The sequence below is a fragment of the Brassica rapa genome, chromosome A04, assembly GCF_000309985.2.
Source record: "Brassica rapa cultivar Chiifu-401-42 chromosome A04, CAAS_Brap_v3.01, whole genome shotgun sequence".
NCBI lineage: Eukaryota > Viridiplantae > Streptophyta > Magnoliopsida > Brassicales > Brassicaceae > Brassica > Brassica rapa.
In genome coordinates, this window is record NC_024798.2 from 18,477,878 (window position 1) to 18,505,375 (window position 27,498).

A 27,498-nucleotide genomic window follows, 5' to 3' on the forward strand; every position below is an offset into this window, starting at 1 on the left:
ATCATGACGACCCACAAGATAAAAGAGTTTTGCAAAGACACAAGATTAACCATATACATGAGGTGGGTTTCCCATCTGACCGTAAGGCTCTTAAAATCTTCTGCACGTATGCTTTTGGTCAAAAGTCACCGTGTTATGGTTTTGAGAGCCTTTCTAGGAAAGTTACACAACTTGCCGGTAACCTCCCTCTAGGACTAGTGGTTATGGGATCTTATTTTCGAGGAATGACGTCGAGGCAGGAGTGCAAGGTTATGGAGTAGCGTTAACGGAGAAATCGAATGCGTTTTGAAGTTCAGTTACGATGCTTTATGTGATGAAGATAAAGATTTATTTATCTATATAGCATGTTTCTTCAACGACGAATGGTTTGAAAGAGTGGAAGAATTTCTAGCGGAGAAATTCTCTAACGTGAGATATGGTCTTCGCGTTTTAGCTGATAAATCTCTCATATCTATCGACCGTGGATTAAAGGATACGAGAATTATCTCCATGGATCAAGGAAATGACTCGTCTACGTAAACTTGTGATCAGTGGATGCACAAAGCTAGTTTCACTCCCGCCTAGAAGCAGAAAACCGTGAGGCTTAGAGAGGCTAGATTCTTCTATTTCTTCTTTACAACATGTTGTCAACTTTGGTAATTGCTTCAAACTGAATCAAGAAGCAAGAGAACTGATCATAAGGACTTGTAGATTTGCGGTCTTGCCTGGTGAACAAATTCCCATGTACTTTCTTTGGCAGGCCACCGGGAGTTCCCTGTTGATGAAAGGGAATGGTGCGGATGGTCCTATACCGTTGATGGGTTGTGTATTGGTAGTTAATAAAGTTGGAGACGGCAAGGAGGAGATGGATGTATATTATTGCATCAAGGATGGTACCACCAGTGTAAGGCATAGATCAGGGATTCACTCGCAACGTTTTCCAGTTTTAAACAAGCATCTCTACACGTTTGAGATCGATGAAAAGGAGGTGAGTTGCGGGGATTCATGAGGGTTTGAGTTTGAAGTAAGAGATAAGAAATGGGAGGTTAGAGAATGCATGCGGTCTAAATTTGGTTGCCAACTTTGATTTTAAAATTTGAAAAACAAAATCTTTCAAAAACAACAATAAGTATACAAAAAAAGAAACAAGATAAAAAAAGTGTAGAGTGGTGGGTTGTGGGTGGTAACTAAAGTCTTTGTTTGAGCAGTGTATTAGTGAAGTTTTGGCCGTTCCAAAACATAACCAGCGTCTCTCTATGCACTGGAGCTAACTCTCTTCCCAGAGAGCATCTCTGAGACTTGCATCTACTGATTTTCACTATGCTTAGAAAACGGACTTCTTCTTTCTCCTGCCAATCCAAAAAAAGAAAACAAACCATGTGTATTCTTATGATGTTCTCTAGCAACTAAGTAAACTTCAACAATGTGTGTTCTCTGTTATTACTTACCTCTGGGACGTCAAAGTTGCCTTCCTTTGCATCACACATGTCCAGTGATACAAGCCGAAGCATTGGGAACTGCAGAGTATTGAGATGAATCAAGCAAAAAAGAATCCAAGGCAACAACTACATACTAACTCTCTTTACGTAGAAAGCCATGCATGGTGTGTCTGAAATATATATATACCTTCAAAGAAGCATCAAGAAGGAAGCTTTTCTCTATCCCAGAGCCCTGAATACACATCAATAGCTTTATATATACATTTTGAGAGCGGTGCAGCTATAAAGAGAACTCACATTGTGGCGAAGTAAAAGATCTTCCAGAGCAACGCAGCCATAGAGAGAAGCAACACCATTCTCTGTTATTCTCCCACATTCCTATCACCCAAACATGGTTAACAAGGATCCGGTTTGTGAATAAACTATACCTTAACATGGAGAAAATATTTGAAGATGATCTTATATAATCTTAAAGAGTACTAACAAACCTCAAGATGAAGAGATATCATTCCAGGCCATCCAGATGAGATGATTGGTTGAGAATCTGATATATAAAAAACATCAAAAAAGGTGAAAAAACAAAGAAGTGGGCCAAGTGGCATTTGATTATGAGGTTAGGTGATTGGTTTCCTCTGTACCTGAGTTTAAGTGTAAACATCCTACCAGCTTAAGCTCAGTCAAGTTCGGACAACTTTGCGTGAGAACAAACAAATCTTCATTAGTCATCCAACGAGTTACCCTCTCAAGCCTTAGTTTCCTCAGGTTCGGTATAGAGAACTTAAAACTCTGAAGTGTTATGTCACCGAAACAATACGACAAAGCTAGCTCCTCTAGGTTCTTCAATGATGTCACTATACTCGTCAAGGCAGAGTCAGATATTTCCTGAAAGTAAAGGACAATAGACTCTAGCAAAGGACAAGCCGAAGGTAGAAGGTTTAAACCATCTTCACCTAAGGAAGCACCCAAACCCACACTTATAGCTCGTAGGGATGAAACCGCAGGTCTCATAGACACAAGAGAGAAGTAAGTAAACCCCCAACCAATCTCAAGCTCCTCTAGTCCACTCCCCTTGCTTAAACAGTTAAACACAGTCTCTGATTGTATCAGATTCTTACATCCCCTGGCTTTAAGGCTTTTTAGATTAGAGTTTTTGCTAATGACACAAGTAAGAACCATACTAGATATCTGTAAGAAAGCTTCAAGCATTAATGCATCACTTGAATGATGTTAAGTAAGATAATATTTTGTTAATAAATGAAACTGACCGTGGTATTTGAAATATCAAGTGCTTCTAAGGAAGAGCCAGAGAGTTCACATAGCACAATGTCTGAAACTTTTGTATCCCTTAAGCAAAGACTCTTCAGTTTCTTTGTCCGTGTTATCAAGTTTATAAGCGATGTCTCGCTAATTCCTGAGAACATAGCACTAAGTTTATGTTATAAGCCATGAGATTTTACATTAAATAGAGACTGAAATGGAAAAAAAAGACACACACACCTTCGCATTTACTCATGTGCAGCATCTGAAGATTGGATGCTAATGAATTGGTCACAGAAGTATCAGCGCATAGTGCCAAGACTGAGTTCTCCGAGAAAGAGGTGTAGCAAACTATGAGAGAGTGTAAGCTTTTACACCTCTCTATAACATAAGCTATACATGCATCTGAGAGAAGTGCACACCCTTTTATGTTCAGGTAACATAATGAACCACATGATCTAGATATGCTTCTTAGATCCTTATCTGTTACAATGCGAAAAAACGAGGCATAAGCTACTTTTATATACATTTGAGCTGCTTTTGGTTAAAGACTAACCATATAAATCACTTCTACCCTCCAGAGATAGTCTCGTGATACTCGAGAGAGAACGATGAACTTGGCCAGAACCAAAGATATGACTTCCATATGTTAAGGAGATGATGGGAGGAGTCTGAGCTAAACCTGGACTTGTGTAAAACACAGATGCTTGACACGGTATTATAGGAACGATATCAACTGTCAAATCAACTTCAGTAAGGTTGCCAAAACTCTGGAGAAGTTCAAGCATAGTGGACACCTTGAGGTTTAAGAGGTAAGCAGCTCTCAGTTTTCTCAACGATGGGAATGACATAGAGATGCAATTGATGGTTGCTATATAATCAAGCCTCTGACACTTGGAGATATCAACCTCTTCCACAGATTCAAAAGATGAGATTGGTAGAGTTGTCTGAGATAATTGTTCTTGGTTTCTTGCGTCGTCCTCAGGGTTCTTTAAGAAGCTTTTTAAACTCTTTCTCCACATGGGGTTTGTAAAATATGTTTCAGGAAGTACTGAGAGTAGCAGAATGGCTTGGTTTAACTGCGTGCATCCTGAGAGATCCAGTTTCTGATTCAGGGAACAAAGACATCATTAGACATAACCATGGCCGGTCCTGAGACCTATATATAGACCCCAAATTTGTAAAAAAAAAGTTATATAAATTTTTATAAATTGTTTGTAGCCCCAAAATCTCAGGACCGGCTCTGCCGGAACAAAGCATTTGAAGACTCAGCTACTAGTACAAATGATTCAAAGACATCCAGTGTCTATATTATATGAACATATAAGGCAGAGACTTTGTTTAAGATAGATATACCTCTGTGTATTGAGTCAACCGAACTCTAAGATCAGTAGGAGGTCCATCTCTTAGACTATCAACCAAACATTTGGATGACATTTTGGTTAGTTTAGTAACCAGTTCAATGCTATGATCAGCAAACGTTGAGAAACCATGTGACTTTCTTCTTTCTGAAACAAAGGAACAAACTTAACTACATAACTTTCTGCTATATCTCCAAGTATCAATCACATACATTACCTGCAATAAACCACAGCGGCAAAAGACTAAACCGGACCTGCAATATAACACATCAGAAAACAAAAAAATCCTAAAGTCAGAACCACAGTTCCATGAAAGCTAAACATGAATGGAATGAGCAAAACCAGAAACTACAAAGATGAAGTGCTTAGAAAATTTATATTACATTATAGATACATGTTTTTGTATGGTCTAATTCATCTCTGCATAGCTAACAGAACTAAGCTTTACCTGTTCCATCAAGTTGACTATGTTATCCTTACTAGTCTCTGACAAGTCAAACAGTCTTTTGTTGGCATCAAGCCAAACAAGAAGTGCATCGGCAAGATGCATCTCACTGTCAGAGTTTGGTCAAAAAGGTGAGAATCTAACGTATGTTTTGCATTGGTATAATAATATAGACAACGTGCACAAGCCTACCTGTCTACAGTCAGGTGAGGATGTCTTATGCAGCACATCAACAACTCATATGGAACATTTCCAAAATACTCATCAGATTTTACCAGCATCTGCACAAGTCATAAGGATCAGATTATTAGCTGTCAGAGGCTACACTATATGAAGAATTTAGATCGTTCAAACAAAAAAGATGAACAAGCTAAACAAAAGCAAAAACTGTATTCTCTTTAACTTCACAACACCAATATGATTTATAAATACAGATAGAAAATTTTGTTTTCTACATAATTAAACATGTTTTTGTGATGAATTAGTCAGTAAATAACAACAGTAGATGCCAGCATTTTCTTATCATATATCATTGAGATGCTAAAGATGCATCTCAATTTTAGAGTTGTAGATACATACGAGATTCTTTGCAAGATATGCTCCACAGAGATCTGGCACAAAGTCTACATCTGTAAGTATCAAACTTAATATGTTAGAGATATAATAATAATGTCAATAATCATTAGCTCTGTACTTGGAAGGTCGCCAGAAACATTCCACATCAAATGAATCATGATTCAGAGAAACTAACTTAATATAACAAGTGTTAAACTCAAGATTCTAACCACGCTCGAGACCAAAACTCCACATCTGAATAAGGTCAGACAATTCTAGTAGTGGTGATGCAGGATCATTCGATGATGCCAACGATACAAGCCATCTCTTGCATTTAGATAGAAGCCTCTCCACGCCAAAATAGAGTGCAGCCTATATTGGCCATTCACAGTTAAGCTTAAACTCTACAAAACATGTAAAAAAAAAAAAGAGAAAGAAAGAAGAAGAGAGCAGAGGATTGATGATAGAAAGAGAGCTTACACCGAAAAGAGGTAAGAAACTAGTGGAAGTAACATCAAGGGCGCAATCATATATACACCTCATAAGATTCAAGAAAGTCTCTAAGTTCCATTCTATAGAGACATGATCATGACCTGATTCACTATTACAAAATCCAAGTTACACAACACGGGGTAAAAACAATAACATAACAAACAGATCAAAGAGAAGATTCTAACCTGAAGCTTCCGCTAAGAAGGCCATGGAAATAAGATGATTCTTGAACGAGCCTGGCATATAGAAACATAAACCAAGAATCACTACAACTTGTTACTACTACAAAACACGAGATGTTGTATATGAAGTGTATGAACACAAGACATGCCTAGTCCGATGAGCTTGAAGTTTAACTCTTCTGTAGCAGAGTATCTCTGACAAGTCCCAGGATGAAACATCCAAAGCTGAGATCGAAATCACTTGACATGGAGAAGAAGATGAGTCTTCTTCTTCTTCTGGAGGTTGATTATTATCAACGACAAGGATCACAAAGTCATCGTGTAAGCTTCTTAGCTGCGCCATTGATTCTTCAGAGAGAGAGAGAGAGATGAGAGAGAGATCGGCGGCCAGTTAAAACAAGAGTTCGTTTACTATGGAGTGAGATAATTTTTAACAGTCACTCTCAATTACAGACCGATCCACAAACCAAACCGGACTTAACTTAAATCTTTTAATTTTTAATAACCGGGATAAACCGGTCTCCGACACGAGTCATTTCCACCTGCAAATATGTTTTGGATACTGATTCTATTTCAAAAATGTCATTATAACATTTTTTTAACACAATTCAAATAAATTTGCAAAATAATTATATCCTTTTAATCAATAGTTTCTGAAATAAAAAGAAAATTATTTACAAATCAAAATATTTTATAATTAATACTACACTTAAAATTAGTATAAATTGCATTGAAATGTTAAAATAACATGCTTTATATAACAATTCTTTTTTGTAAAAATATCGCTTTTGTGAAACGAGAGTAACAATCACTGATTAACAAAAAAAACTAGTCACAACCTTTTCTACATTGGCTAACTAACAATTCAAAATTTTGGCTTGAGCATCAAAAAAATCATTAGTAGCAAGAACCACCATGTAGTACCAAAAAAAAAGAAAGCAAAACTTGATGTTTCTTGAATCAACAAGACTCCTCCCATGCGCTTGCAAGCTTTGCGGATAAACTCAGTTTCTTGCCACGCACTTTCATCTCCTCGTCAAGCAAATCCTTCAACTCGTCAGCTAACTCTTTTCTTCTTGGACCTCTAAGGTTTTTCAAATTTTGAAGCAGGGCCTTCTGTTGATATTTACCTATACTTTGAAAGAATGTCGTCTCCTCAAGTGCATCCTTCAGAGCACAATACTCATCCGCACTATCTTCCTCACTCTTCTCTTTATCAGCTAGTGCATCCTTCATAGCACAAAACTCATCCACACCATCTTCCTCATTATTGTCTTTATCAGTTAGTGCATCCTTCATGGCAACAAACTCTTCCTTTTTACATAACGGTTTGAGATGGTAATGAGGATGGAAGAAAGTCTCAGTACCTTTTCTTGGTCAAGGTCCATATTCTCATTAGTTGGTTCATGCTCCACAGCAGGCGCATCCTTATCCAAATCAAGAACCTGAACAGCATTAGACATAGTACTTAGAGATGGTAATAATGAGCTTGGTAGAAACAGAACGAACAACTCACTACCTTTCCTTGGTCCACATTCTTATCGACCCGTTCATCCTCCACACAAGGTAGATCCTTATTTTAAAACAAGAACTTAAGATCAGTTACACGTTACTAATAAACAATTCTGAAATGTTTTCAAATGGTAATGTGGAGCTTGATGGAACAATACTCACTACCTTTGCTGGGTCCATATTCTCATCAACCGGCTCATGCTCTACACAAGGCACATCCTTATTTAAAACAAGAACTTACCATCAGTCTTTGCTTATATAACATTCATTAACATTTAGAAATGGTAATGTGGAGCTAAGTGGAACAGAACAAACACTAACTACCTTTTCTTGTTCCATATTCTCATCAACCCGTTCATGCTCCACCAAAGGCGCATCCTTATTTAAAACAAGAACTTAAGATCAATTACGCATTACTAACATAAAATTCTATAACGTTTAGAAATGGTAATGTGGAGCTAAGTGGAACAGAACAAACACTACCTTTGCCTGCTCTATATTCTCATCAACACGTTCATGCTCCACGCAAGGCACATCCTTATTCAAAACAAGAACTTAAGATCAGTACTAATATGAAATTCTATAATGTCTTTTACAGAACAAATGGTACTCACTACCATACCTTAGCTTGGTCCATATTACTCTCACTAACTTTTTCATGCTCCACACAAGGTGCATCCTTATTCAAAACAAGAATTCAACATCAGTTCAACATTATTATTAATATAAAATTTTACAACAATGTTTAGAGATGGCAATAAAGAGACACTCACCACCTTCCCTTGGTCCACATTCTCATCAGAGTCACACACTGTTTCATTCGTTGAATCCCAAATGATCACTGACAGCTTGAAGATGATATCGTCTTCAGTATCAGTAAACGAAGGCCCTTCCTCATCGTCACACCTCGCCTTATTACCCAAAAACCTCTTATTCAAGTTCCTAATCTTATCAGTAAGCTGCTTCTTAGAGAACTCCGCTTCTATAAAATCCTTAACGTATCCGTAGAACGCATCCCAGTCAGATCTATGACTCAGCTTTGTCTCCTTTTCGTAATCTACAATACTCTGTTTTTTTCCAAGAAAACAGAGTGTGAGTGTTAAAAAAACAGAGTAAATGAAAACAGAGAGAGAGAGAGAGGGTTTCTCACAAACCCCGAGGATGATGAGCTCGTCGTCTTTAGTCCAATTCATCTTGTTGTTAGAGGAAGAAGACACTGGCGTTGTCTTGGGTTGTTTTCTCCTCCGGAGCATCGACTCCACGCCGGAGACGTCGTCTTCTTGCATCTTCCTGAGGGGAGACGAAGAGATGGGTTTGTCATTGGAGTCAGTGGAGTGTTCACGAGTTCGCTTTCCAAGAACCATTTGATTCCGGTGATGATCAAAGATCGGAACTTTGGGGTAACTAGAAAACCCTAATTTTTTATTCAATTGAGAAGAAGAAACGAGTCTCTGTATTAGACGTAAATGACTAAAATGCCCCTTTTCCTCACTCAGAAGTCAGAATGATATGACTCAGATTATTACAGTATATGGGGAATTAGTAAATTTTGACCCAAAAAAAATAGTAAATTTGACTGGAGGCATTTAGTGATATTTATGTTTAATCATAACGGAATTTTGGTAATTTTGTAATGCTGATTTCAGAAAGATTTCATATAGAGGCTAATTTGTTTTGGTCTTAAATATATAGGCTAATTGTATGTTCAATTTAGAACGATATGAGTCGACTCAAAACATATGGGCAAATAATAAATTTGACAGTATGCATTTGATGATATTTATGTTAATTACAACAGATTTGTGTTAGACTTTTTTTTTTGGTAAACAGACTTGTGTTTACTTTATATTTATTTCAGTTCATATCATTTTTTTAGATTAATTCAGAAATTAGAAATATATAACCCTTTTATAGAACAAGTCAGAACACTTTTTTTTTTTAAAGTCAGAACACTTTTAACATAGGTACTTAACTTTCATAAGATGGGCACATAATAACCATTATTGAAACTAAAGTTAAAACATCTAACTAATCACTCCAGAAAAATATGTTTTCTTGTCCTTGTTTACAAGATGTTGGTGCCAACTTTGGTAATTGCTTCAAACTGAAACGAGAAGCAAGAGAACTGATCATAAGGAGTTGTAGATTTGCGGTCTTGCCTGGTGAACAAATCCCCATGTACTTTCTTTGGCAGGCCACCGGAAGTTCCCTGTCGACGAAATGGAGCGGCGCGGATGATCCTATGCCATTGATGGGTTGTGTATTGGTAGTTAATAAGGTGGGTGACAGGAGGAAGGAGGAGTTGGATATTTATTATTGCGTCAAGGATGGTACCACCAGTGTAAGAAGGCATAGATCAGGAATACACTCGCAGCGTTTCCCAGTTTTAAACGAGCATCTCTACACGTTCGAGATCGAAGAAAATGTGAGTTGCGGGGATTCATCAGTGTTTGAGTTTGAAGTAAGAGATAAGAAACGGGAGGTTAGAGAATGCGGTCTAAATTTGGTTATCCAACTTTGATTTTTAAATTTGAAAAACAAAATCTTTCAACTTCAACAATATGTATAAACAAGAAACAAGATGAAGTGTTAACAGTGGTGTTAACTAAAGTATTAGTGAAGTTTTGGCCGTTCCAAAACATAACCAGCGTCTCTCTATGCACTAGAACTAACTCCCTTCCCAGTCCCAGAGCGCATCTTTGTGACTTTCATCAACTGATCTTCACTATGCTTAGAAAACGAACATCTTCTTTCTCCTGCCAGTCCAAAAATAAAACACATCCACGAGTCTTGCCATGTGAATATTGTTTTCAATCTAAAGCTACAAAGAGTGTATTCTTATGATGTTCTCTAGCAAGTAGCAACTGAGTAAACTTCAACAATGTGTGTTCTCTGTTATAACTTACCTCTGGGACATCAAAGTTACTCACTTATCATTCAAACTCTAATGATCAGAACTACCTGAAAGTAAAGCACAATAGACGCTAGCAAAGGACAAGCTGAAGGTAGAAGCGAAAAACCATCTCCACCTAAAGAAGCACCCAAACCCACACTTATAGCTCGTAGGGATGAGACTGAAGGTCTCAAAGACACAAGAGAGAAGTAAGTAAACCCCCAACCAATCTCAAGCCCTTGCAATCCACAAAAAAAATACAAATAAAGCTTAGTGGATAGCCATGGGCATTCGGGTATTCGGTTCGGTTTCGGATAGGAACCATTCGATCCCGGATATATCGGATAAATCATTTTTGTATCCAATAGGTACTTATGAAATTTCGGTTTAGTTTCGGTTCGGTTTTGGTTCAGTTTTGGTTTGGTTTCGGGTATCCGTTTAATATATGAACAAATATATATAAAATATATTAGTTAACATGATAATCTAAATAGTCTAATGGTTACTTTCATAAATAAATATTTACTGTATTTATATATAGAAATACCATATATATGTATAATATTAGAGAGTACATAAAATATAATGTGGTCGGGTGGTAACAAGTTGTATTCTTTTGGTCCAACATGGGTTTGATGATATTTTACCTTATATTAAAAAGCTGAATTTTTTTTTTTTAGATATTCGGGTACCCGTTCAATTTCGGTTCGGTTCAGTTATTCGGATATAGAAATATAGGAACCATTCGGGTATTTGAGGGCTTCGGTCCAGTTTTGGTTTGGTTCCAGTTCGGTTTTTTGGTTCTGATTTTTTTGTCCACGGCTAGATCGAATATTTCAACTTTTTAAATTGCTTCCAAATATGCATATCCTCTTTTAAAAAAAAAAAATCATAATAATTGCTTTGAGGCTTCTAATTTCTTTGTTTGGATACAACCATTTTTCCAATTTTAGAAGCATGTGTTATCCCAGCTCCAGGAAATGACTAAAACAATTTTAATTTTGATAATTACAAAAAAAACATGGAAATTTTAGGAGAATAGATAATTTAGAGATGCAAACAAAATTTATCCGTGCAACTGCTAAATTCGAGTTTATTTAATTTCGGCAGAATTTTATTCAGCTCCAACGTGGATATATCGGTTTCGTTATATCTGTTCTCGGGTTAAATTACTAACAACATGAATAATATATCTTTTAAAAAGATTTGAGGTTTCTGTTACCTTTGGTCCTTTGAAAACTTTCCCGCCATCTCATTGGTGCATATATATTTTACCCAAACCGATAAGGAAAAGGAACCGCAGTGACTCCCGTTACAAGCTTAAAACTAAAACATGCGTGTCGTTTTCTTTCTACTCTCCATACTAAAAACCTCGCTGACCGACGCGTTATTTAAAAAATGTGTGAGCGAACTGCGCAACGTTTTTATGGAAATGGTGACGAATCTATGCTACTATAAAATTAGCTTGCAACGGCCTGTTTCTTGTACGTTCATCAATTAGCTTCTCGCAAAAAGAATCGAAGATTCGCTCATCTCCTCCGAATAGATTCACGGTGAGTCCTTTAGCTTCAATCGCTTTGCGCTAGGTTTAAATCTCAGTCCCAATACTAACTCGCTTAATTGGGGAAACAATCGAACTCGTATCCTCCCCGTTCGGAGCAATCGCTTCGCGTTTATCGTTGCGTCGGCGATTTTGTTTCTGATCGCGTTCGGTTCTTGAGGTAAGGATCATCTTCTTCGTCTTCGTTGTTATCGGAGCAGATTTTGGTAGTGCGGGGTGATTCGGATCGCCTATTTAGGGTTTGTTTTTACTGAAAGGTCGTAGTTAAAGAACGAACTGGCAGATTTTGTGAATTTTTTGATTCAGATGGCTGATTTAGGGTTTGTTTTACTAGAAAGCTGTAGTTCAAGTTCTAATGCCTTGTAGATACCTTTTCTTGATTGTTCATGATGGTATCTTTGTTTCGTTCTTATGCCTTACTTTCTTGCGCCTGTTTGCGCTGAATACTATTATTTGGTTATGTTTCCATACAAATGTTTCACTGGCTATGTGAGAAGATGCTCCTCTTCCTCTGGTGTACCGTTGCTTGTTTGATATAAGTTTCTTTTTGCTTATGAATATCCACTGTTCTCTAGACTAGTCATCTATGTTTTATGTATGAATCCAGCTGTTTATTTTCCTAAATAGCAATCAAATGGGTTTCTCTACAGTTGTTCTGACAGAACCAAAAGCCCTTGTTGTTTGTTCCCATGCTTGAAGATCTATAACTTTGTTAACGGTTTCAGCTTTCTCGTTTTTCCGGTTAAGTGCTTGCTGTTCTCTTTTTACGGCTCTTTCTCCTCAATCAAACCCTCTAATGCTTTTAAAAAAAGCTTTTCCTCATTATCTCCCTTTGCTTGTTAGTTTCAACAGTTGAAGTCGGAATAGATATGCAACCAGAAGGGGGGAAATCTAAAATGTCACATCCCGGGAATACACCAAAAGCATTTACTGGGGAAGATGGAAGCCCGGAGAAGCATCGTTCAGATTCCCTCACCACAGGCAAGACTGGGCAGCTTGTTGAAGTGTATCACAAATGTGGATCCGTGTCAAGGGGCCAGCTCCAGCATGGTGCTGATGGTGAGGCTCCGTATTTTTCTGCTTAGAGATAACATTTAAATTTATAAATCTTCTTGGTACTTTCAGGAATAGTTCTAGAGATGCCATCTGCGCTAATGTTACTAGGTAATTCACGGGGGGGGGGGGGGGGGGGGATTCATCATTATTCCTGCACGTGAACTTGTGGAAGCTGTCGATAAGGTGTCTGTGTGTACTTGCTTTTATTAGCGATAGGGGAGTTTGAGAGGATTCCACCAACCAAGACGATCATTGTTCCTGCCGATGAAATCTCGAAAGTTGAATATGTCGAGAAGCACCGGTGGCGTAGGTAATACATACATCTACATATAATTCGAATATCTTCTAGGAATGAATCGATTATTTATGTGCATGCACTTTACGATTATGAATAGCTGTTCTTTTATACATTTGTGCTTGTAGGGGGGAGGAAGAGGATTGGTTACTGTCTGCATTGAGCAGCGCTTACAATCATATGAACTTGATTGCTCATGATGGTATCTTTGTTTCGTTCTTATGCCTTACTTTCTTGCGCCTGTTTGCGCTGAATACTTCCTCTAGTGTACTGTTGCTTGTTTGATATAAGTTTCTTTTTGCTTATGTCTACTGGGAAGATGGAAGCCCGGAGAAGCATCGTTCAGATTCCCTCACCACAGGCAAGACTGGGCAGCTTATTGAAGTTTATCACAAATGTGGATCCATGTCAAGGGGCCAGCTCCAGCATGGTGCTGATGGTGAGGCTCCGAATTTTTCTGCTTAGAGATAATATTTAAATTTATAAATCGTCTTGGTACTTTATAAATCTTCTTGGTACTTTCAGGAATAGTTCTAGAGATGCCATTTGCGTATCTGAAACGAGGTTATTCACGGGGGGACTGATCATTATTCCTGCACGTGAACTTGTGGAAGCTGTAGATAAGCTGTGTGTGCTTGCTTTCTTTTATTAGTGACAGGAGAGATTGAGAGGATTCCACCTATCAAGACAGTCTTTGTTCCTACCGATGAAGTTTTGGAAGTTGTATATGTCGAGAAGCACCGGTGGCTTATGTGCGTGAACTTTACACTATACATTCCTTTTAGAAATCTGTTCGATTGATATGCTTATCCAATCTGCTTGTAGGGGAGGGGGTGATTTACTGCCTGAATTTGTAGACGCTGTGTTTTCCACTAGAGGGCTGGATACCCAAAAGCTTTATGGTGCAAAGGTGATTTTGGGGACTTATTTGCAACTTTATTTTTGTTGTTCTTGCTATAACTCCAAAAATCTAATTTTCCATGCATGCAGATAATCCCGAGTGTTCAAGACTACGTGCCGCGTGACTTAGGGAATCTCGAGATAGAGCGGATGACCCGGGTATGGTTGAGTTATTGTTTTAAACTAGTTCGACAACCGAACAATTGTGTATATTCACTCATTTTTCTTATCTACAGGAGGCTCGGCAACCCACGAATGTAGCTAATGACGTCCCGCTAGACATTCCGACTCACAGATATGGCCCTGGTTCATTTGATATACACGGGCTTCCAAATCTATATCTTGGAACGGTAGTGGGACTATTAGGGGGAAAATCTACCGGAAAAACAACCTGTCTCAAGATTTTGGCTGGGCAGCTGAAGCCAAATCTTGGACGGTTTGAGGTAATTATATTGCTCTCAAGTGATATTTGCTTTGTGATAGTTGAATAATTCCTTTTGTTCTTGTGCAGGATCCTCCGGAGTGGGATGAAATTATTGACCACTTCGATACCGAACACATACGGACCTACCTGACCCGACTTCAGACAAACACACTTAATGTATGTCTTTTGAAACCTTATTTACCTTTGATATTTTTTTGCTCTTAGTAACAAGTCACATCATTTCATTTCTTGTAGGTGGCTCTGAAGTCACAAGACCTGACAGTCTATAGGAGTTCTTTAACAGTCAGAACCTCTCTTGAAGAATCCAAGGGGACTGGTTTTGATTCGATGGAGGAACTTATCGAGGATTTAGACATGACCTCCATGCTTGACACCTGTGTCACCGATTTGTCTGACGCAGAGTTGCAAAGATTTGCAATTGCATCCACAATTGTACAGATGGCAGATGTTTATCTCTTTGATGAACCAACGATCTTTCTAGATGCGAGGCAAAAGTACCAAGTTGCACGGGTGATTCTGTCGGTGGTCAAGCCTGATAGGTTTGTTTGTTTCTTATTTTCTTTTCATACTTGGTCAATATTCTTACAAATCTATTTGTTTTGTTTCAGATATGTTTGCATAACAGATAATGATACGAGTGTGCTCATATCTTATACACTGGCGAGGAAACAACCTCTGGTGATGTGCACTTAGAGCATTATCCTCTCACTCTTGAAGAGCTCAGTGAAGAGATCGTGACTCCACCAACTTATAGATACCCAGAAACAGTAGTTAAAGGTGGAACCTTCAGCCTTCACGTGATGGGAGGAGACCTACGAAGCTCTGAAATAACCGTAGTATTGGGAAATACGCACACAGGGAAGACGTTGTTTCTGGAGTGGCTGGTATGTGATATTTCCACTTTCATTGTATTCTTTTTCTTTTTCCATATTTTATTCACATACACTGACTGACAATTTCAATAATCAAATATTGCAGAACCGTATAAGTGTTGGACAAGATTTCTCTCACAAAGATCAGAAGATGATTAAATGTGAGAAGAGGCATGATACAGTGGCAACACACTTGTATAGGTTGATTCGATTTTCATTAGTGGACAGAGTATTCCAGGAATTGGTGCTGAAACCACTTGGCATCGCAAAGATTCTTGATAAAAGGATCAAGGAAGTGTCTCAATCCACTTTGCAAAAGATCGCCATTGCTACATGCTTGGGACAGGTAGCTCATCTAGTTTCGTAGTCCTTTTCCTTTTGATTAAATAATGTGTTGAACTGTTTTTCTCCCCTTTGTTCAGGAGGGTGCACGTGTCTTTCTGCTAGATGAACCAAGTATTCATCTAGACGCAAGGGAGAGGGTTATAGCCGCCCAGACCATAAAGCGGTTCATCGCTTACTCAAGGACAGCTGCTTTAGTAGTTGAACAGGACTTTATGATGGCCACTTATTTGGCGGACCGTGTTATCGTTGTTCAAGGAGAACCAGGAGTACAGAGTACCGTTAATTCTCCCGTCTTGATGGCCAATGGAGTTAACCAATATCTTTCGGTAACTTACTCTCTTTGTGATCATCATGAAAACCATTTGTGGACTCTGAAATAACGTGCTGCCCTTTGCTTTGCAGGACTTGAATATCACGTGTAGAACTGATCGTTTCACGTCTTTAGCTCGGATGAATAAGCCAAGATCCGTTGAAGACGAGGAGCAAAAAACCAGAGGACATTTTTTTGAAGATTTAGGAAGACCTGTGAAGAATCTGGGAAGGGTAGAAGACTTGGTATAGTGTGTGATAAGATGATGAACTACGAAGTTTTCTAGATACGAATCAAGAGTTTAAGTAGCAAGAACAAGTGACATCAAATGGTTTTGAATTGGCTCTCTCCGTCTTTTGTTGTTAATAATACCATTGCTCCCTTGTTTTAGGATGTGTGAAACTTTGATTTCTAAATCTTTTTGACTTTTCTTATCAGTCGAGTTGCTTTTGCCTTTTGTTGCTTATTATTATAATAGTAAAGGCTCTGTTTATACCACGAGGGTAGATAGGCAAACGCAGGAGGAGCTGCCACGTAATTTGCTTCTTTTTTTGAGTTTTTTCTACTTGCCTTCCAAGTAGCATTTTCTGTGACACATATAAAGTGTAGATCGTGGAGAGGGTAGGGTGTACATGAAAATTGACCTTTTATGCAGGGCCGGGTCTGAATGCAGGCAGATCAAGCATTTGCTTGAGGGCCCGTAACTATAAAATTTATTTTGGGACCAATTTTCCAAATGATTAGGTAGCTTAGATGGTGCAAGGAATTGAAGTTCAACTCCAAACGTTAAGGGTTCGAATGCTGACTTCTGCAGTTTTATTTTATTTTAGCTAATACTATATTAAACCAAAATATATGAAAAACTAACCTTACCTATCAAAACAGAAATAGAGAAACAACAAAATAAAAATAAAATGTAGTGATGAAAACTAATAAAAAGGAAATAGGATAATGATCAGCATTAACTCATACAAATTCCTAAAGAAAACAGTTATCAAAACCTAATCGGACTGTTTTCTAATGATTTGTTTAGCTCTCAGTTAACAAAGCAACAAAGTCTTTTGTTTCTGAGACATGGCTTTTCTGTTACATATTTTTAAACTGAAGTTCAACAGATTATATTGATTATTGACTATGTCACAAAAATGTTAATTAAATTATACAAGTTTTCAATTAAAATTATGTATTAAACTTTTCAATATTACTCAATACTTATATTTTAAAAAATTAGGGGGCCAAAAAAAAATCTCGTTTCTAGTCAAGAAAATCTCAGGCACGGCCCTGCTTTTATGCATGGACATCATAGCAAAGCACTAATGCTCGGTCCTTGTATCAAATCTTTGAGATCATAACTTTTGTGCTACGCGAGGAATTTATATGTAACTAGGTGGGCCGGCCCTAACCTAAAGCAGAGGAAGCAGGTGTTTTAGGCGCCACAATAGGTTAACACTAGAGGGCATCATAATTATCAAAAGTTTGAGATAGTCCAGTGGTTCTGCTTTGCAAAGCTCGGTACAGGGTACGTGGTTCGAAGGCCTTGGGGGCACCAAACATTTTTTTGCTTTAGGCACTACATAGTACTGGGCCAAATAAGGATAAAGAGGTTTAGCGTGGGAAGGGTTTGAATGGTAATCAAGAGAACGAAGAGGAACACTGCATTATTTAATGTTCTTTAAAAATGTTACTATTTGTGAGGAATATTTTTTCCTCTTCATTCCTTCTCATTCCTTTTTTTTGTAGAGAATTTTAATACAAATTTGTTCCTTGTTAATTTTGATAAGGAATCCTTGTTCCTCATCGTTCCCAAAATTCTATTCCTATTTATTCTTTTTTTAGTCATTCCTAATGTTCCTTGATGGTTACCAGTCACACCCGAAGATTGAGGGGAAAATGAAGAAAACGGAGAGGTATTTTAGGAAGTTATAAAATATGGCGACACATGACCTGATTGATGATTATTGCGAGCTTTTTAGCTTAAAAGCAACAAAGTGACATTGTCTAAAGATTATGCAAATTATATATGTGACTAAAAAAAACATATGTGACTAAAACTTGCTTCAAAGTCTCAATTTGTATCTACTTTTATCACATATACATAATACTTGTTTCAATTATTTTCTACAATTTATCAAACGCCGCATTCAAGAGTTTATCCAAAATGTTGTGGAACTATCCAACCCTGTTCATATTTCATCCATGAAAAGAGCTGCTGGTCCTACCAACATCTCTCCTGCTCAGTTTAGACAAGAATCACCAGAGCTAGAGCATGATTAATGTGGGTTTTGAATTGTGAATTCTTAGCATAATATAAGATACGGTCTCCTAGCATTTAACTAAAAAAAACTAAGAAAAGTCTCTTAAATAAGAAATATAAAAAATGTTTTTTAGTTTTTTTAGTTAAAAGCTAAGATATCGTATCTTATATTATGATAAGAACTCCACACTAAACACTAAGAAACTTGCATTAATCATGCTATGGACACTACTGTACTGATATCAAAAAGTGAAAATATTTAATAACTCAAAGTTTTACATGTTTCCTTTGTCCACCTCACCAACAAGAATGTCAGCACAAATGTCAAGACCAAGTATCTGTCAATTTAGCATTTACCAAAGATGAGCCCAAAATATTTTTTATTGTACTTTTTTAATTAGTTCTAAGAAGACGCAAGAAAAGATGTACCTTAAGTACATCATCAGTAACCAAACTAGTTTCTTGCCCTGATATGGCAATAAATTTCATGAACGCATCAATTTCAGGGTCTAGCTTTATACCAGCAAGATTACTCACATTACATGCCTAACTAAGAAGAAAATACAAAATTGTTAAACAAGATTTTACTTAATTTTCATACATATAAATTATAAAATGTCTTCTAAATTCTAAACAAGTTACTAACCAAGGATTTAGTTATTTTATATATATATATATATATATATATATATTCATATATGTACATGTATTTTTAAAAATTACAGGTTATGTTTATAAATTGTTCATTAATGTGATTTCAACGTTATATTATTTTATTTTTCAAACAACTTATATGAAATTTTATAATGATTATAAAATATATTTAGAACTCTATTGACCTAATGAAGTTAAAAATAGTAATTAAATTTTAACCTTATTAAATTAAAACAGAAAAATCGTTCTCCAGTTTAAAATAACATATGCAATTTGACATACCTAAAAATGAATATTTGAAATGATCCAAAATGAATATTTGAAATCAAATATCTAATTAAGATAAAAAAAATAGATAAGAATCTTTTGAATTTTTACGAATCACTTATCTAATTAATTGTTATTTAATTTGAAAGAATAGATGGAACTCAAAATACCGTACATGAAACAATGCCAATTACTATACAAAAAATCATTTATTAAGATGAGAATTAATAAAAATACGTATTATTAGAATATGAATTTAAAATGAATTAAAACATAAACAAATATGTATATACTTATATATGTCACATAATAATAATTCTTAATACAGTATAATTTATTTATTTATCATAAATATAAATTATAAAATTTACACACTAAAATTATAATTGTATATATTATTTTGTTAATGTTTATACTCGTGTCATCTAGTGAGTAGTCAATGGTTTCATTTTTGTAAACCACATCAATGGCAGGTTCGATCAAAAGAAAGTGTTGGAGCTTTCGAACAATCCTTATTTTTTTTGAACACTTGCATCAGGCATCTCTAAATCTTATATGATTAGTTGGGCCGGCCCATTAGGAGTAGGCAATAAGTCGACTTTTATCACCAGGATTAGGGAGATAAAATTGCGCTGACCAGGGAGGGAATGAAACCCTAATTGAAATTGAAGATTGGAATAATGAAGACAATTTTCGATCTTCCAGGGGAATTGTTAGAGGATGAGATATTCTCTAGGGTGGCGATGACATCTCTGAGGTCAGTGCGATCTACATGCAGAAAGTGGAACTCTTTATGTAAAAATCGTATCCTTTTTGGTAAAGCAGCAGCAGCAAAGAAGCAGTTCATGATGATGGACTCAAGGATTTGTTTGATGAACTTGGATCTCCCCAAAGATGACGGCGACCCATCTATAAAACAAGTAAGCTTACTTGATCAAATCGAGATATCTAAGGTGTTTCAGTGTAATGGCTTGTTGCTATGCGTCCTTAAGGATTGCTCTAGGCTCTTGGTATGGAATCCATACTTAGCGCAAACGAGGTGGATCGAACCCAGAATCAGTTTCCAAAGTTCAGACAGGTTTGCTGTCGGACACCACGACAACAACCTTAACCACAAGATCCTGAGGATCTCTGATGAGATTCATCCAGTTACAAGTAAACACGTTTTAGGGTTCGAACTCTACGATTTTAGCTCGGGTTCTTGGAAGGTTCTTGATGTCACACCCCACTGGGAGATATGGTCTCATCTACGCGGCGTGTCTTTGAAGGGAAACGCTTATTTTCCTGCTCAAAAGAAGATAATTGAGGCGGGGACAAAGATACGAAGGGTTGCAGGTTTCTTCCTCTGTTTTGATTTCACAACAGAGAGCTTCGGGCCGCTTCTGCCTCTACCGTTTCAGTCCCAACATGGAGGAGTTTTCACGTCTCTGTCTTGTGTTAGAGAAGACCAGCTCGCCGTATTGTATCAACACTGGGAGGCACAAGAGACGGTCGAGATTAGTGTTACGGATAAGATTGGTCCTAATGTTGTGTCTTGGACAAAGTTTTTGAAACTCGTCACTAGCTTTTGCCTTCACCCTTATTCCGGTAGCTTTTTCATTGACGAGGAGAAGAAAATTGCTGTGGTTTTTGTTCTAGAAAGGGCCAAGGCTTGTCGCTACCAAACTGCTCACGTCATCGGACAAGATGGATACTTCAAATCTGTGAGAATCAGAGAAGCTCCTGATCTCGGGAACACTTTTCATCATCATGAGAGATATTGTGCCCCACTGGTGTGCTCTTCATTTCGTCCTTGCTTAGTGCAACTGCAAATCAAGCAGCCAACCGTTCTAATGGAAAGAATGTGATTAATCATTAGTTACATGTATATTTTGTATCATCTTCTTCAGCACAATTACTCATTTGTGTTTTGCTTTTTATCATTGTCTTTTTTAATGTTTTATGACAGCTATCAATTATTCATGTGTGGTTTGCCCTCCCCCATCCAGCTTTAGCTGTTTGAAATTTTCTGAAATAGCTTCTTAGAGTACCCTCTCTTTTAGTTAGGCAATATGTTCACGTGTTCGTGATTTTATGGAAACAGCTTCTTAGAGATTTCATGATACATATAACTAAGCAACATATTCACGTTCTGAAGAAATATTGGAAGATGCTTTAAAAGGAACCAGCCTGTTACCACTCTCCTCTTTATAATACTCATATTTCCACTTGTTTGTTTAATCTGCTAAGATAATTCATTGATTATAAATCTCTTTAGCAAGTGACGTTAACTCCACCGGAAAAACATCTTAAAAAAACCTAGGATGCTTGGGATGAAACTAAAGTATATCTGGAATTTCTTGATATTTAACAAAAAAAAAAATCCCTTTAAAAAGAGCTTTCTGAGTCTTTCTTTAATAGCTTTGAAGCTGTAGTGCCGATGCAATCATCTGAGAGTTGGATCAAGTATATTTAGAGATATCAGCTATGTCTTTTACCTCTTCCGCATTCCAATCTCTAGGTTAGCTGCAACATGCCCTATCCTTATTTACTCTAGTAATGAACTGTATTTACGCACAAAGGATTTAGACATGGAGATTCGTGGATACCTATAGAATATACTTCAACCTTCCTATAAGTCAATACTTCTTAACATAAACTCATACATAGAATATCCAACAAAATAAAATAATCAAAAGCCAGAGAGCCTACTCTGAGCTTCTTAAAATAAAAAATACAATGTGTCAGTGAAGAGGAGTTGGCCAGAGAAAGAAGCGCACGAAAGGTCCACAAAGTGCATCTCAAGTACACTTTCCGCATACGGACAAACTAACCATTCTAATTGAAAGAATGTGATTTTCATTAGTTATTTACACGTACATTGCATCATGCCATCATCTTCTTTTCGACAATTGTTTATTTGTGTTTTGCTTTTTTTTTTTTTTTTTTCTCATTGGCTTTTGAATGGTTTAGCCTCTCTTTTCGAACTGTTCATGTCAATTGTGATATCAATTTTGGTTCCCGGAAGCTGTCCTGAAACATATCAGTTTATTTGCTCATTTATCTTTTTGAAGGGATTGATCATTATATCATTCTCTGCATTGGCTATGCCTTTTACATATTCTTAGTGAAACTCCCTATGGCCATGGAGACCAACTGTGTTCGTTGTTGTCCTTTTACACCTAAAATACTACTCTTTGAATCTTTGAAACCCTTTTCTCTAAAGGGCGGTTTTGATTGGATTGCAGATGGAAAGGGAACAATCCATGGGTGGGATATTCACCGGTCTCGGTGACGTGGACGGTACATGTAGACGGGGTTTTGGTATATATCAAAAGAATGCTGATGAATTAAAAGAGATGAATTTCAGTTAGACATCAGAAGCTAGAGATTCTTGGGTTAAAATCCAGACTTGAGGAGCTTTAGAGGAGAGGATACGAGATGGATGGAGTTGCGTTTCGAACGTTATTGTAACTTGAAAGCTCAAAGAAGTTATGCTGATGGAGCATGTTGAGCCTTGATTCTCCTAATGTTTCGCTTGAGCCGTTACAAGCTCTCTTGCATGGCTAAAATATGATTTATAGCATGATTGAGAGAGGCCTTTGAGACCGGTTTGCATAAAAATAAAAAAGACATCGCTACAACTAAATACATAGAGACATGATTAAGGCATCTCTAAAACGTAGTAAAAGTAATTTAATTTTTTGGGTCATCGTAAGCCCATTAGGAAAAAAAACGGTGGCCAAGCTGACTTAATCACCAAGGCAGAGCAGAGCCAGAGAAAGAAACCCTAATTGAAGATTGGAACAATGAAGGACAATTTTCGATCTTCCAGTGGATTTGGTAGAGGATGAGATACTCTCTAGGGTGCCGATGACATCTCTGAGATCAACCTGCAAAAAGTGGAACACTTTATGTAAAAATCGGATCTTTTTGGGTGAAGGAGCAAAGAATCAGTTCTTGATGATGGACTCGAGGAGCATTTGTTTGATAAACTTCAATCTCTGCAAAGATGACGGTGACCCATCTATAAAACAAGTAAGCGTACTTGATCAAATCAAGATATCTAAGGTGTTTCAGTGTGATGGCTTGTTGCTATGCCTCCCTATGGATAGCTTTAGATATCTTGAACTGAAACACCTTAGATATCTTGATATCTTGATATCTTGATAGATTCTAACTGAAATTCATCTCTTTTAATTCATCAGCATTCTTTTGATATATACCAAAACCCCGTCTTCTGATATTCTCCATGAAGACACAAAGCTGGAACTTATGAGAGTATTCTTCAAATAGAGCTCTGGGGATGGTGCTCTTACCAATTCCGGAAGGACCCAAAATCCCTATCATCCTCACTTCATTAGAGTCTAGGCATAATAATTGTTTCATCTTTGCCATATGAGCTCTCATACCAACATAACCGTCCATAACACTACTTGATGGCGCATTATTTAGCAGCTCTGCTGAAACATCAGTAGCGATTTTTTCGATCATGGCCGCTTCATTATCCCTTAGAAAGAATTTGAAACATTTTTTTAGATACTAATTTTTTATAGACTAATAATAATAAAAGAGGAAAAAGAAGAAGTTATTAACCAGTTGATTGAATGGTAACCAACAGTTGTAGCTACCTCCTCCAGAGCGTGTTTCTATCTCTCAGTTTCTTCTTTGCTTCTACCCTTACAAGTCTCTCTGAAAACTTTTCCAAAATCTCCGGTAAGCTTCTTTACGTGAGAAGGTTCAACGTCGTAGAAAATGAGCAACACTGTTTGATCTAACTCTTGTTTGCACTTCATAATCTCAACCAGTTCGTCAAGGCACCATTTGGAAGAAGCGTAGTTTCTCGAGAGCAAGACGATATTAGAACCTTTGATGGCGGTTACGATTTCAGGATGGAGGGACTCTCCTCTCTTGATCTCGTTATCGTTGAAGTGTGTGATTCCTTTTCTCTGAAACTCCTTTTGAATATGACTGAAAAGGTTCTTGCGGACATCTTCTCCGCGGAAGCTCGGGACTGAAAAGGTTCTTGCAGACTGAAAAGGTTTCGGGCTTTTGTCTACATTGTTTTCAGGTCTTCAAAATTTGTTTGTTACTGCTATGCCGCATCTTTGATGTGTGAATCCAGCTTTTTCTGACGGTTTCTATATCTTTGATGTGTGATATGCAAAGGAAGACAACTTTGATGTCCCTGAGGAAAGTAAAAAGATGTGTGATGCAAAGGAAGGCAACTTTGATGGCCCTGAGGAAAGTAATAACAGAGAACACCTTTCTGAAGTTTAGGGCCGGTTCCAGGCACAGCTATATATTAGCCCCTATATTTTAAAGAAGTATTATGTATGGGTTACATGGTATTTATTAATTAAAATTAACCTAAAAAAGTTTATGGCCTCTTAAATCTTAAATCAGGTCATCCGGTCCTGCTGAAGTTTACTCAGTGGTTATATAAAACATAATAAGAATACGTTCTTTATTGCTTTAGATTGAAAACAATATTCACATGGCAAAACTCATCCATGTTTTTTTTGAATTGGCAGGAGAAAGAAGAAGTTCGTTTCCTAAGCATAGTGAAAATCAGGAGATGCAAGTTTCATAGATGTTCTTTGGGAAGATAGTTAGCTCCAGTGCATAGGGACGCTGGTTATGTTTTGGAACGGCCAAAACTTCACTAATACACTGCTCTTTTTTTTAAACACAACTAATACACTGCTCAAACAAAGACTTTAGTTACCACCACTTTTACACTTTATCTTTTTTTTTATACTTATTGTTGAAGTTGAAAGATTTTTTGTTACGAGTTGAAAAATGTAAGTGCGGTTTATAAGTTGATTAGTCTTTCGTTGTAGTGTTTTTGTTTGTTTGAAAAACAGTCTTTTCGTTGTAGTGTTTAGAATCTCTTATCATACAGATGGTGCAAGATTAAAAGTTAAATGGTGATCAAGAAATCGCTAAAGAGTTAAGAGATTGGTGTCATTACAGTACAATGTTGATTTCTTGACAATTATTACACGATCAAGATAGTTGACTTTTATAGATTTTTTGTTTGAAAGTCAACGCACAGTTATTATTAAGCCAGAGTTGTTTTTTTTCACTAGCACTCCACGAACGTTGTCCATACCTGTGTTTATTATTGGGACCGTATATTATTAATGTACGTATGATATATGCACATATGTAACGTGCAATCAAAATTTTGATTTGTTTGACAGGTCAAATCTGATGAATATGCCCTGTTCTCAAGGTTATGTAACCGTCCATACAAAACTTTTATATAAACTAATGACGCTCCAGTCACTTATAAGGGAAATAAAGAATAATACTCCATAAACTTCGTCATAGGTGACGTGCGTTATACATGAGCATGTGTGCATGTCTTATTAAATTACAGACGATAAAGAAAAAGATAGGCTGGATAATTCCATAACTGAGAAAATGAGAGAAAAAAATATAATTAACAAGCTTTTATAATTAGGGGGTTCAAAACCTATGGATATGTATATTTTTAAGGAAAAGGCTGGTCTCGTAAGAGATAGCGATAATTTTTCAAATGATACAAAACCATATAATTGATTTAATACTTTTTTTTTAGAAATAAAACTCTTTCCACGTGAATCTGTATTCGTTTCCATAGTTTTACATTTTCTGTAATCAAAATAGTTAACCACTAGATCAATTTTATCGTTTATTTTTTTCTTAAATGGGAGATGGAAACTTGGACAGATTATAACTATAAACATGATTATATGTTACTACCCGACATTATGTCACTTGTTATGAGTTACAGTTTTCACATGTACGAATTAGAAACATATACCGAAATCTACTTTCTATTCTATTTGCAGCTGTCGTGCGAATATTATATGAATATAGTGGGGTTTTTCTTCTTCGTTGGTTTAGACTTTAAAGTCTAAACTAGTATTGTTGTCCACAAAAAAAAATGGGGGTATAAACTAGTATTAAATTATTAATTATTTTTTTCCAAAGTTGAGGCTGTGAATGTTCCAAAACTTATTCGATGTGTTTAAAACGTGTATAAAAAAGCGACCATTCTGGTCTAGTGGTAATGGACGGACCTTGGATGCAAATACATTTCGGAAACTAAGTCACATTGTTCTGCTCACCACGGCTGCGGATACCTCTGTACGAAAACTCAGAAGAGGGCCTGTCGTGAGCTGTACCTCTCACCCGAGATTATGTCTGTGTCTTTAATAGACCCGGATTTAATTCTTCTCTTTAACAAAAAAAAAAGTGTATAAAAATATATCTCCAACCCTATTTCATTTTTTTTATTCCAAACATCATTTCAGAGTAAAATATGTTTCAACTCCACTTTATTTTCAACTCCAAAATAGAGTAATATCTAGGATTACTCTATTTATGGAATAACCCTACCTATTACTCTATTTTAGAGTTAAAACTTTTTTTATTTATAGAATAGTCCTTTAAATTTTGAATGCTTTTATTTTATTTTTAAATAATATTTTAAAATAATACAAAATACATATAATATTTCATAAAAGATTATTAAATAATTTTACATAAAAGTTGCATAAACTAATAAAAATACCAAACTAAACATAAAAATATAACATAAAATAAGTAATTTAATAATCAGGTAAATCATTTCTGGAATTGCCATGATCGGTGAAATATTGCCCAAACAATAAAAATGTTTTATTTTTAAAAAAATTACCCAATTTAAAAAAATCATGGATAAATAAATTCATTATTCATTTTAAAATACATTAGTTGAACATTTGTGAGAAAAATATATTCTAATACTCATTATTGAGCCAAAATATTTTATCTTATATATTTTTATGATTTATTGTACTTTTAATAAGAAATGTTTAATTTAAATAAATTATATTTTGTGGAAGTTTTATAAACATAAGATATTTGGGGTTAATTGGTAAGTTTTTGTAAATATAAGGTCTTAGTAATAATTATGAACTAAATAAAATTAGAATTCTTTTAGAATATTCATTTCTTGTAAAAAATAGAGTAATATTTGGAGTAAAATCCTACTCAATTTTGGTATTATATTATTTTAGAGTAAATATGGAGTAATAAATTGGAGATTCTCTAAGAAAACAAAAACAATAAAACAGCGAGATATATAGAACTTGAAGTAAAAGATTGATCATCGTTTTGTTGAGCACATGCATGTATGTTCTGCTGCAGATTTCTTTAGTAAAACAAATAACGAAACATTTTGGGAACTCACTAAATCTTAAATGCTTTGAATTTGATTATTAACTACTGCTGTAATTAATGATTGTACGGCTATGATACCATTCATCGCTATTTCATTATTGTATCAACCCAAAAAAGATAAATTATTATTGTAGTAATAGATTGCATAGGGAATATCCAAATGAAGACTGTTGTCATGTGATGAAAATCCCTTACTTCGTGGGATGTGGTATCTCTTGCGTTGTTTCTTGG

General features: G+C 36.3%; 5 protein-coding genes across 19 annotated transcripts; 3 read left to right on the top strand and 2 right to left on the bottom strand.

Moving 5' to 3' along the window:
- Window positions 1-1,036: 1,036 nt before the first annotated feature.
- LOC103865533 (BTB/POZ domain-containing protein FBL11) lies at window positions 1,037-6,307 on the bottom strand. 4 transcript variants are annotated; one of them, XM_009143330.3, is made up of 18 exons: window positions 5,860-6,307; window positions 5,714-5,764; window positions 5,517-5,637; window positions 5,267-5,408; window positions 5,061-5,110; window positions 4,674-4,762; window positions 4,485-4,590; window positions 4,254-4,290; window positions 4,032-4,183; window positions 3,232-3,781; window positions 2,916-3,158; window positions 2,684-2,829; window positions 2,057-2,300; window positions 1,907-1,962; window positions 1,716-1,796; window positions 1,606-1,650; window positions 1,428-1,496; window positions 1,038-1,328 (listed from the first exon to the last, which is right to left on the bottom strand). In XM_009143330.3, the coding sequence occupies exons 1-18, from the start codon at window positions 6,051-6,053 to the stop codon at window positions 1,167-1,169; spliced, it is 2,538 nt and encodes an 845-aa protein (XP_009141578.1). In that variant the 5' UTR covers window positions 6,054-6,307; the 3' UTR covers window positions 1,038-1,166. The 4 variants fall into 4 exon arrangements, with proteins under 4 accessions (XP_033146106.1, XP_033146105.1, XP_009141578.1 ...); XM_009143329.3 differs by having other exon boundaries at window positions 2,057-2,603; XM_033290215.1 differs by lacking the exons at window positions 5,061-5,110; window positions 5,517-5,637; window positions 5,714-5,764; window positions 5,860-6,307 and having other exon boundaries at window positions 1,037-1,328; window positions 2,057-2,603.
- Window positions 6,308-6,446: 139 nt separating this feature from the next.
- LOC103865534 (GLABROUS1 enhancer-binding protein-like 3) lies at window positions 6,447-9,814 on the bottom strand. Of its 7 annotated transcripts, none has more exons than XM_018658221.2 (9): window positions 8,377-9,814; window positions 7,996-8,289; window positions 7,845-7,901; window positions 7,727-7,759; window positions 7,547-7,573; window positions 7,385-7,441; window positions 7,230-7,283; window positions 7,078-7,155; window positions 6,447-7,003 (listed from the first exon to the last, which is right to left on the bottom strand). In XM_018658221.2, exons 1-9 carry the CDS (start codon window positions 8,584-8,586, stop codon window positions 6,671-6,673), a joined length of 1,143 nt encoding a protein of 380 aa, XP_018513737.2. In that variant the 5' UTR covers window positions 8,587-9,814; the 3' UTR covers window positions 6,447-6,670. The 7 variants fall into 7 exon arrangements, with proteins under 7 accessions (XP_018513737.2, XP_009141579.2, XP_033146112.1 ...); XM_009143331.3 differs by having other exon boundaries at window positions 7,547-7,600; window positions 7,706-7,759; XM_033290221.1 differs by having other exon boundaries at window positions 7,388-7,441; window positions 8,377-9,813.
- Window positions 9,815-11,590: 1,776 nt separating this feature from the next.
- On the top strand, window positions 11,591-15,590 carry LOC117133618 (ABC transporter E family member 2-like). Of its 5 annotated transcripts, none has more exons than XM_033290217.1 (16): window positions 11,594-11,836; window positions 12,327-12,417; window positions 12,520-12,735; window positions 12,802-12,840; window positions 12,943-13,042; window positions 13,156-13,229; window positions 13,347-13,466; window positions 13,553-13,591; window positions 13,680-13,779; window positions 13,853-13,937; window positions 14,018-14,086; window positions 14,164-14,370; window positions 14,439-14,528; window positions 14,607-14,911; window positions 14,981-15,256; window positions 15,351-15,590. In XM_033290217.1, the coding sequence occupies exons 3-15, from the start codon at window positions 12,546-12,548 to the stop codon at window positions 15,063-15,065; spliced, it is 1,503 nt and encodes a 500-aa protein (XP_033146108.1). In that variant the 5' UTR covers window positions 11,594-11,836; window positions 12,327-12,417; window positions 12,520-12,545; the 3' UTR covers window positions 15,066-15,256; window positions 15,351-15,590. The 5 variants fall into 5 exon arrangements, with proteins under 5 accessions (XP_033146107.1, XP_033146108.1, XP_033146109.1 ...); XM_033290218.1 differs by having other exon boundaries at window positions 12,529-12,735; XM_033290216.1 differs by lacking the exon at window positions 12,327-12,417 and having other exon boundaries at window positions 11,591-11,836.
- LOC117133619 (ABC transporter E family member 1-like) lies at window positions 15,352-16,392 on the top strand. The gene is made up of 3 exons (XM_033290227.1): window positions 15,352-15,590; window positions 15,667-15,915; window positions 15,992-16,392. Exons 1-3 carry the CDS (start codon window positions 15,396-15,398, stop codon window positions 16,148-16,150), a joined length of 603 nt encoding a protein of 200 aa, XP_033146118.1. The 5' UTR covers window positions 15,352-15,395; the 3' UTR covers window positions 16,151-16,392.
- Window positions 16,393-19,601: 3,209 nt separating this feature from the next.
- On the top strand, window positions 19,602-21,080 carry LOC103865537 (F-box/kelch-repeat protein At3g13680). Of its 2 annotated transcripts, XM_009143338.2 has the most exons (2): window positions 19,699-19,831; window positions 19,900-21,080. In XM_009143338.2, exon 2 carries the CDS (start codon window positions 19,920-19,922, stop codon window positions 20,919-20,921), a length of 1,002 nt encoding a protein of 333 aa, XP_009141586.2. In that variant the 5' UTR covers window positions 19,699-19,831; window positions 19,900-19,919; the 3' UTR covers window positions 20,922-21,080. The 2 variants fall into 2 exon arrangements, with proteins under 2 accessions (XP_009141585.2, XP_009141586.2); XM_009143337.3 differs by having other exon boundaries at window positions 19,602-21,080.
- The last annotated feature ends 6,418 nt before the right edge of the window (window positions 21,081-27,498 follow it).

What these genes read in the sequence shown, in the direction of transcription:
- LOC103865533 (XM_009143329.3), bottom strand. Translation starts at nt 6,053, where the DNA reads ATGGCGCAGCTAAGAAGCTTACACGATGACTTTGTGATCCTTGTCGTT. An exon ending in CTTCAAGCTCATCGGACTAG is followed by an intron (nt 5,765 to 5,859) that starts GCATGTCTTGTG and finishes TCTATATGCCAG; the next exon opens with GCTCGTTCAAGAATCATCTT. An exon ending in GCAACTTTGACGTCCCAGAG is followed by an intron (nt 1,329 to 1,427) that starts GTAAGTAATAAC and finishes TTGGATTGGCAG; the next exon opens with GAGAAAGAAGAAGTCCGTTT.
- LOC103865534 (XM_009143331.3), bottom strand. Translation starts at nt 8,586, where the DNA reads ATGGTTCTTGGAAAGCGAACTCGTGAACACTCCACTGACTCCAATGAC. An exon ending in GTAATATGGACCAAGCTAAG is followed by an intron (nt 7,760 to 7,844) that starts GTATGGTAGTGA and finishes GTTTTGAATAAG; the next exon opens with GATGTGCCTTGCGTGGAGCA. An exon ending in AGAATGTGGACCAAGGAAAG is followed by an intron (nt 7,156 to 7,229) that starts GTAGTGAGTTGT and finishes AATGCTGTTCAG; the next exon opens with GTTCTTGATTTGGATAAGGA.
- LOC117133618 (XM_033290216.1), top strand. Translation starts at nt 12,546, where the DNA reads ATGCAACCAGAAGGGGGGAAATCTAAAATGTCACATCCCGGGAATACA. An exon ending in GCTCCAGCATGGTGCTGATG is followed by an intron (nt 13,467 to 13,552) that starts GTGAGGCTCCGA and finishes TGGTACTTTCAG; the next exon opens with GAATAGTTCTAGAGATGCCA. An exon ending in ATTTGCGTATCTGAAACGAG is followed by an intron (nt 13,592 to 13,679) that starts GTTATTCACGGG and finishes TTCTTTTATTAG; the next exon opens with TGACAGGAGAGATTGAGAGG.
- LOC117133619 (XM_033290227.1), top strand. Translation starts at nt 15,396, where the DNA reads ATGATTAAATGTGAGAAGAGGCATGATACAGTGGCAACACACTTGTAT. An exon ending in TTGCTACATGCTTGGGACAG is followed by an intron (nt 15,591 to 15,666) that starts GTAGCTCATCTA and finishes CCCTTTGTTCAG; the next exon opens with GAGGGTGCACGTGTCTTTCT. An exon ending in GAGTTAACCAATATCTTTCG is followed by an intron (nt 15,916 to 15,991) that starts GTAACTTACTCT and finishes TTTGCTTTGCAG; the next exon opens with GACTTGAATATCACGTGTAG.
- LOC103865537 (XM_009143337.3), top strand. Translation starts at nt 19,755, where the DNA reads ATGAAGACAATTTTCGATCTTCCAGGGGAATTGTTAGAGGATGAGATA.